General features: G+C 34.9%; 1 protein-coding gene across 1 annotated transcript; it reads left to right on the forward strand.

Moving 5' to 3' along the window:
* The first annotated feature begins 6,636 nt into the window (after positions 1 to 6,636).
* Positions 6,637 to 7,680, forward strand: LOC111887408 (probable sugar phosphate/phosphate translocator At5g25400). Its single transcript, XM_023883579.1, has one exon. It carries the CDS (start codon positions 6,637 to 6,639, stop codon positions 7,678 to 7,680), a length of 1,044 nt encoding a protein of 347 aa, XP_023739347.1.
* Positions 7,681 to 9,749: the final 2,069 nt, after the last annotated feature.

Below are 9,749 nucleotides of genomic sequence, written 5' to 3' on the forward strand. Positions count from 1 at the left end.
GAAATCGTCTATCTTTAATGATGTAGTAGGCAGATCATTATTTTTGGAGATACAATAGGAGGAATAATTATAAAATGATTAGGGGTTGGATGCAAAAACCTTGTCATTACTTGTAATTTGTAATTCTTTTCTAACTCTTTACTAGTTTGTTTTAATTTCATTTATCCCGTTAAATTAAAGCATAAAGATGTTAACTTTATTTAATTACAACTCAATCAAACCAATTTTATTCAAAACCTTTAACACACCAATAACAATTGCACCAAATTTCTTCTTAGGGTTAACATATTCTGAAAGCATTTGGATGTTGAATCGCAAAGGAAAACGAAAAGATAGATAGCTATATGTAAACTAACAAGACTTAGAACGGCTAGGGTTTCATATTATTATCAAATGAGAAGTACAAGATACAATGAAAAGAAAACACATAATATATAGACTAGCTAATTAGGGTTTTCTAGCTAATGGGCCAATTTAAAACCTAATACAAAATAAAGCCCAAAATCTTATTAGGATAACATCCCCACTCAAACTCATAATGCAACAATAATAAGCATTGAGTGTTTGTCACAAATAAAATGAAACCAAGGAGCATTCAAAGGGTTCATAATAATATCAATAATCTACAAGGTGGAAGGAACATAAGGAAGGGAGATAGTTCCCTTCTAGAGATGATGTCGTGTGAAATGATAATCAATCTCAATTTGTTTTTTGAGCTCATGAAACACTGAATTATTGGCAATCATTATCCCACTGTCATTGTCACAATACAAAGGGGTAGGCTAAGAGATGTTAACACCCATATTTGCAAGAAGCCATCTCAACCAAACAATCTCACAAGTAGCAATAGCCATGGCTCGATATTTAGATTTTATAGAATAACGAGAGACAACATCTTGTTTCTTACTCTTCCATGATATCAATAAAAAATACACAATACCTAGTAGTGGACTTACCATCATAAATATCACTATCCCAATTAGCATCATTATAGGTACACAGATCAAAAGAGGATGTAGATGGAAACACAAGGGTGTGAAACTAAATACCATAGTGAAATCTAAAATACGAAGAACATCTCCCCAATGAACATTAGAAGGGGAAATGACAAACTGGCTAACCACATGAACTGTATGAGCAATATACGGTCTAGTGACAATCAGGTAAACCAAACTCCCTACAATGGTACGATAAAGGCTTGGATCTAATAAGGAGACACCATCAGTTGGAGAATACTTTGCATTATTCTCTATAGGAGTATCAATTGTCTGATTATCCGTGAGTCGTGCGCGTTCAAATAAATTTGAAATATAATTCATTTGAGATAAAAGATAACCCTTTGGATACGGAGCAACTTCAATTCCCAAGAAATAACGTAGCAAACCCAAGTCGGTCATACAAAAAGGGTGAGCCAAATCATGCTTTAAGGAAAGAATAATCCGACTTGCACTCGTACATCCAAAAAATAGAGCCGAGTCATGGTTACTTGGTTTAAAACCAAGCGAATTAATCACCGTAGAAAATTTCTCAAACCAAGCATGAGGGGCTTGTTTGAAGCCATATAGTGCCTTTCGAAGTCAACAAACTTCACCTGGTTGGTGAGCAATACTAGGGAAGGAGACATGTATACTTCCTCATGAAGATCACCATTCAAGAATACATTCTTGACATCCATCGAATAAATCTTCCATTAGCGAATGGAATAAATTGCAATCAAGGTGCGGACGGTCGTCATTTTACAGGAGCAAAATGTCACCTCATAATCCATACCATACTTTTGTGAGTACCCTTTCGCAACAAGTCTGGCTTTATAAGGCTCAACGGATCCATCAAACTTTTTTATTTTATTTTATATACCCAACGACAACCAATTGTGTGCTTTCTGGGCGGAAGTGGAATCAGAACCCACATATGAGTCTGATAAAGAGCTGCAAGTTCCTTAGCTATAGCGGTCTATCAAAGAGGATTAGAAACAACCTCTTTATAGGATGATGGCTTAGATCGAAGATGTACATTAGCAATAAAGAAGGAAAATAGTGGTGAGTAAGAGGAATAGAAAAAGTTAGGAAGCTTTGTGGACTTCTTATAACGATAAAGCCTCGATGGTGGGGATCCTGATGATCTGTAGGTAGAGGATTAACGACACATGGTGGATCAGCAACAGGTGGTGGATAACATCATGTGGTAGATTGGGTTGCATCATGTGTTGAACAAGAATGCTATAGAAAGGAATGTGCTCCAAAAAAATGATATTGCGAGAGACATAAAATTTTTGATTTGATGGATCATAACACCGATAACCTTTCTGACCAATACCATATCCCAGAAATACGTAAAGGGTTGTTTTTGAAGACAACTTATCTCTCTCTACATGAGGCTTCAAGACAAAACAGGTACACCTAAAAACTCGTAATGAAGAATAATCTGGAAGTTGCCCAAAAAACATTTCATAAGGAGAGTTCCCTGAAGTGTGTAGTAGGAATGCGATTAATAACGCAAGTGGTGGTATAAACAACTTCTCACTAAAACATATTGGGAACTTGAGCAGAAAGTAGCAAGGAACTCGCGGTTTTTAGGAGATGTCGATTTTTCCAATCTGCAACACCATTCTGATGAGGGGTGTCTGTACAAGATGACTGATGCACAGTGCCATCAAGTACCAATAACTGTTTCAAATCATTGGAAGTAAATTCTCCTCCTAAATCAAACCGAAAACATTTTATGACAACAAAGTGTTGTGTCTTGACAAGAGCTATGAAGTCACTATATATGGTGAAAAAGTCAGACTTGTGCTTCATAAAGCAAACCCACGTGTAGTGAGTGTAATAATCAATGAAAGAAACATAATATTTACCTCCAGATTTAGAGGTGACCGACGATGGACCCCACACATCAAAATGTACAATATCAAAGGGAGAAACAGAACGAGTGACACATTAATTAAACGGTAAAGCAGGAAATTTTCCCAATTTACAACAACAGTAATAAAAAACATCATTAGTTTTCAAAGAACCTAACACACAAGTGGAAACCAAAAAGTTGTAAATGAGACGTTAACACATGTCCCACACGAAAATGCCAAAGAAAAAAACAAACGACGAAGGATTTAAACGAAAAGATGAAAAATCGATACTAGATGCAGCAACATGTAGCTGCTCCAAAACGTAAAGCTCCCCAAGTCTACGAGTTATCCCAATCACCATTCGAGACTGAATTTCATGTATACAACAGAATGAATCAGAAAAGAAGACCCGACAACCAAACTTACGCAACTGACTGACCGAATCAAGATTCAAAGCAAGTGTGGGAATGTAAAAGACATTTGTTAAAGATATATAAAGAGTGACAATAGAACCAACACCCTCTAATGACATAGGTGTAGAATTAGCATATATAACAGAGACAGGTATACAAGATGATAACGAAGCAAAAGATGACATATGTGGTGACATGTGATGAGATACACCAGAATCTAATATCCATAAGGATTATGGAATACATGAAGTGTTAGGATGAAGACAGACCTGAATGAGACATGAAAGCTGACATGGCACTTGGATTGGCAGCAATGAACTGTCTGAATAGCTCAACAATCTAGGGATCTAAGGCTGATGGTGGTGTAAAATCTGTCTCATTCTCAACTGAAGGTATGAAAACAACGTACTATGGTGGCCTAAAAGATGGAAACAAGGGACGTGACCGAGACTGTCCAGAAGACCTGTTCTATTGTGAAGACTGAGATTGTGTAGTTGATCTCATTTACTGTTGTTGTTGATTTCCCTTGCTTGTCAGCAAAGAAAAAACTGCCTTAAAATGGTTCTTCTGCTTACAGAAATCACACTCATCAAATGCAACTTTGGGGCAATTCTAGTTTGAATTCCGAGGTCACTGTAAAACAGAAAAGACAGTAGAAATGGTTGTCTTGAGACCTTTGTCAACATGGGACTTGGTACGAGTTTCTTCAACAATCAAGTCATGAACAACTAAATCAGTAGTAGGAAGAGGTGTGTAATGCAAGATTAATCCACGCAAGCCTTTAAAATCTAAACGTAATGCCATCAAGAACTGAACCAAACATTTTTCTTCCCTTCTATCAATATAAGGCTTAAAAACCTTCAACACATATGGTTCTATAAGAGCCAACTAATCCCACAAATCCGACATAACTACATAAAATTCCCGAACACTGAGATTGTGTTGTTGGAGGTCTGGAATATCAAACTCTAACTGATACTGATTTGCAAAGTTAGACTGAGTGTACAACCTAGCCAAATGATCCCAAACCTCCTTTGTTGTGTCATACTTCGCCAATTGAGTACCAATAGACTAGATAACAGAATTAATAATCAAAGTAATGATCTTGGAGTTATCAGTCTCCCATGAATCCAGTAAGGCTACATAATTCAGTGCCTTTTCATCTATTGGTTTCTTTTTGTCACTTGTAACATTCACCCACATAGTCTTGCCTCGCAAGAAATTCTTCATAACATAACTCCAATAGGCATAGTTCTTGCCATCAAGTTGGATACTAATGGACTGAAGATAATCATCTGTTGGGGCCATATTTCAATACCAGTCAAAAGAGAATAACCAAAACATTGGTAAATATGAATAGCAACATCAACAATCAATAACTCAAAATCAACAAAACCAACAAACAAAATGAAACCCTTGAAATTGACTAATCGAACAAATCAAATCAAACGGAATACATAAACCCTCGATCTGCGCAACGTTGTGCATGCTACAATTTGCCCCCAAAAACAAAAATACAGATGATCAACTGAGCTCTGATACCACGTAAACTAACAAGACATAGAACGGCTAGAGTTTTGGATTATTATCAAATGAGAAGTACAAAATACAATGAAAGGAAAACACATAATATATAGACTAGCTAATTAGGATTTTCTAGCTAATGAGCCAATATAAAACCTTATACAAAATAAAATCCAAAATCTTATTAGGCTAACACTATAAACAAAGTATAAAGTACTATGGAAGCATGTTGCTTCTACTTGCTAGTGATAACATATAGAAAAAAAAAAAGAATAAAATTAGCTACTGGGATTGCACATTTGTCAAATTATTTCTATTACATTAGAAAGTTAATATATACATCACAATTACAAATGTTTAGAAAAGTAAAGAGAGTGTATGGCTTTGTTTTCCTCTGTTTGTTTTGATGCATGTATCCAAGGTTATAAATAACGTAAGACGTGACTTGACGGCAATATCAAGTCTCAAACTTTTTCAAGCTTTGGCGAGCCACATTGTTTGTAAGACGTGAGTTAAGACAGTAATTTTATATATAATTAATATTTTTATATGTATTTTCAACTATTATTCATTTTTATACACATATATTAATTAAAACGACATTTCGGTAAAGTTTAGCGACAGGTACAAGCCTCAAAGCCATGGCGCGCCATGACAGAGCTTTTTAAAACCTTTTATATATCACTATCTTTTAATATGAGATTCCTTTCTCGACACTAGAAAATACCCAAAAAGAAAAGATATACATAAAAAGATTGAAATGCATGTGTCATTTTTTTTTCTCTTGTTTTTGATACCTAAACAGGTATAGACATCCAATATAAGTCAATTTCTCTTTCAACTTTAGGATATAATAATTAGAACATTTAAACCGACTCATATGTGAAAAACATCACAATATATGTAGATTTGGGGCTTATAAATCTAAAGGTTTGAGAGCTAAAAAGTGAAATGAGACAAAAATCACAAATAAAATTTGGGTGTAAAACGTGTAAATCGATTGGTCAGCATGGTAAAGACACATTACTATTAAAAAGTAGAATGCATTCTTGCATGTGATAACATCTTTAATAACATTATTAATCGTAATACAAGTATCCACATTATCTTTAATTAAAGATTCATGATTTTACTGACGTAAATTTTTTATGTTTTTTTATGTTTTTATACTTATTTTATGTATGCTTCTCATATATGAGTCGGGTTATATATAATATATTTTTTATTATTTAAATTTTTGTTCATTAACTTAAAAAAAATTAATACTTATTTTTATAAGTGTATATATAAACTATAGTGTTTAGTTTTTGCTTATTTTTATTTTTATGTGTGTTTCGTACATATGAATTTGATCACATATAATATGTTTTCAGTCGACGGTATATATTAGTGTTAATTAAAGAGTGATATCAATCTTATATGTTTATCTACCAACAAATATAACGATAAATAACTTCAATTAATACAATCATAAAATTAAACTTATGAAACGGATATAGGCAACCACAGAAATAGTGGCGTTTGAGAAAATCAATAAAAAAATGATATAGTGTAGGAAAGAAAAATTATTGTTACAAATTCCATGATATTCTAATACAACAACGTTGTATATGTTTTAACAGCTCACCCCTCATAAAACGATAAAACGACGAGGTACACCTTTTTGCCGTAATGAACATATGATCATCCACTCCACCCCATGAAAACGGAACTATTTTCCGCGTTTCTCTTCCTTCCCTCTCACTGAAAACCTAATCGAATACACAATCTCAAAGCTTCCCATTAGAATCACAATTGCCAAATTTTCTCCTTCTTCTTCTGCCGATTCAACCGATCTGTTCCTGAATCAAGTAATTTATGGGGAAAGGAGGAGCTTTGAGTGAAGCTGTATTGAAGAACATCATCCTTTCCTACACTTTCGTCGGCATATGGATCTTCCTCAGCTTCACCGTCATCGTCTTCAACAAGTACATCCTCGATCGAAAGATGTACAATTGGCCTTACCCCATCTCACTCACCATGATCCACATGAGTTTCTGTTCTTCTTTAGCTTACATCCTCGTCAGCATCCTTAAAGTCGTTGAACCAGTTCAGATGACTCGTGACGTTTATCTCACATCTGTCGTCCCAATTGGTTTGCTCTATTCTCTTAGCTTATGGCTTTCCAATTCCGCCTACATTTTTCTATCCGTTTCCTTTATTCAAATGCTTAAAGCCTTGATGCCTGTTGCCGTTTACTCCATTGGTGTTTTGTTCAATAAAGAAAACTTCAAACCCAGAACCATGTCCAACATGCTTTCCATTTCTCTTGGTGTCGCTGTTGCTGCTTATGGTGAAGCACAATTCAACGCATGGGGAGTTGCATTACAGCTTGGGGCTGTTGCTTTCGAAGCTACTCGTTTGGTTTTGATTCAAACCTTGTTGAGTTCAAAGGGTATTACGTTTAATCCCATCACTTCGCTTTATTATGTATCCCCTTGTTGTTTGCTTTTCTTGTCTATTCCTTGGATGATCGTTGAGTACCCATTGTTGAGCGAGGCTTCAAGTTTCAAGTTTGATTACATGATGTTTTTAACGAATTCTTTCTGTGCTTTTGCATTGAATCTTGCTGTGTTTTTGCTTGTTGGAAAGACTTCTGCGTTGACTATGAATGTGGCTGGGGTTGTTAAGGATTGGTTGTTGATCGCTTTTTCTTGGTCTGTTATTAAGGATACTGTGACTCCTATTAATCTTTTTGGTTACGGGTTTGCTTTCATGGGTGTTGCGTATTATAATCATGCCAAGTTACAGGCACTTAAGGCTAGGGAATCGGAGAAGAAGCCTGATCTCATTGAGGGAACAAAGCTGTTGGAGGAGAGTAAACTTGAAAATGCAATAAAGAAGAGTGAGTCTGCAAATTAAGATCATGAAGTTTGTCGGGTCTTGACTCTTGAAAAAAGCTTTAGCCGCACCCTCCATTGCTTATAGCTAGCTTTTGCTTGCTTTGGTTTGTAATCTAACTTTGATACTTGTTTGGAGATTTCACGTAAAGTTTGAGGAAATAATTAAGGTGCATTTTGAGTTTGATCAAGAAGCTCTACAAGGAATTATGTGCCTTGTAAGGTAATAAGGATTACTACTTCTTTCTTGAGCCATTTGTGTGGCTTTATGAATGAAGATCATCAAATGAATAGAATAATTCAATCAAATCTACTGGATATGACATTGTCCTACAAACTTGATGCATTTTTTGGTTTCTCTTTTGTTAACTTTCTGCCATATTTCCTTAAAGAAAGTTATTAGGAATTTGTGGTTTGTTGTCAAGTTGGTTAACAACTTGTGTATTTTCATTATAGGGCGGGCACACTGATTTTAGCTGACCGAATGGTATCAGTACATTTCTAATGTCACATCACACTACCCAAGTTAGTGACAACTTAGCCAATATCATTGTTGGTGTCAAGATTAACCTCAAATGTTTGAGAAATGAAGAACCAAACAATAAATGTAATTATGTTAGTATATTGATATTGAGCTCATGTGGTTGTTAATTAGTTGAAGCGCGTGTGAGTTTGTTAGTTTGTTACTGCTTCTGTATCTATGTACTAGATTGTATGTATGTAACATTATTACAATAATCAAACACAAAAGCTTCTAACCTTATTCTCTCTCTCTCTCTCTCTCTCTCATCGATGGTATGGAGCACAATTTTATGTTCATCGATCCTTTCATTTAAGTTCCTTGTTTTGTTTTCGAGTTCATCCTTCATCTCTTTCTGATCTAAATTTCCACATCGATGTCTTCACAATCTTCTCAATTTGCTCAAACTCACAATCACAACAATTCTTTTGATCCTTTATACCTTCATCCTTCATATCACCCAATAATGTTATTAGTTTCTAAAAAGTACGATTCGTGGAAAAAAGCTATCGGTAAACAATGAGCTAGGATTTGTGAATGGTAGAATTCCCAAGCCTTATCTTGATCATGTTGAAATGTGGAGTCCAATTTCGAAGAGGTTTTGATTGGCGAAGACAAAAGTTTACTACAACATACCAAAGCGCATCGAAGCTTCGACAAACTTCGACGCAGATCACAATCGCAGGCAAGGCAAGTTTCGGAAGATGTTCATAGCAAAGATAGAAATATCAAATTGGTGTTCGGATTTACTATATCGTATTGAAGCTTCAATAGGCTTTAGAAGTATCTATTTATATATTGGGGAACAAGTTGATTTGTGTCTAACCTTTTGTGATATGGCCCATTTCCCAATGATGAATTCTAGGTCAAACTCCTTTATAAATACATCTTATGAATGTAACCCTAGGTGTGATTACATGTATACTTGTGTGTGAGATGGTGAAATGCAGTTATTACGCCATGATTGTATATAACACTTAGAAATCAATAAAAAGAATTTCACTAATTTTCTTGTGGACGTAGCTTGATAGAACATCAAGTGAACCACATAAATCCTTATGTGTTTGTTAGTTTCTTGTATTCTATTATCGTGTTCATTTGTCAAGTGTGTATTTTAATCGTTGTTAATCTCTAACATATCATGTTGCCTTTGAGTCATGGCAAAGACTTGGTTACAACCTGGATTCTTAATGTTCTATTACTGACATTGTTGAATCAGTGTTATATTCTTCTTCGGCATAAGAAATGTTGAATGATTTAGACGACATATTTATTCAATTAATGGTGGAAAGTTTTATCAAATCCAAAAAGAAATATCATATTTATCTTAAGGTGTTAGCGATCTGGAAACCTATTTCTACTACATTGAAGAAAAATTGGGACGAGTTGTATGCCATATCCATCATTCCTGCTTATACATGCGGAGCTGCACATCATATTCAAGAATTTCAGCAAAATAAAAAATTAATCAAGTTTCTCATGAGACCAAATCATGAATATGGTGCAGTTAGAGGAAATATTATGATGATGAAGCATGTTCCTTCTATTATTAAAACCTATGATCGTTTAAT

Source organism: Lactuca sativa, chromosome 8, assembly GCF_002870075.4.
Source record: "Lactuca sativa cultivar Salinas chromosome 8, Lsat_Salinas_v11, whole genome shotgun sequence".
In the NCBI taxonomy this organism is placed as follows: domain Eukaryota; kingdom Viridiplantae; phylum Streptophyta; class Magnoliopsida; order Asterales; family Asteraceae; genus Lactuca; species Lactuca sativa.

Coding starts and splice junctions, on each gene's coding strand:
- LOC111887408 (XM_023883579.1), top strand. CDS start 6,637: ATGGGGAAAGGAGGAGCTTTGAGTGAAGCTGTATTGAAGAACATCATC.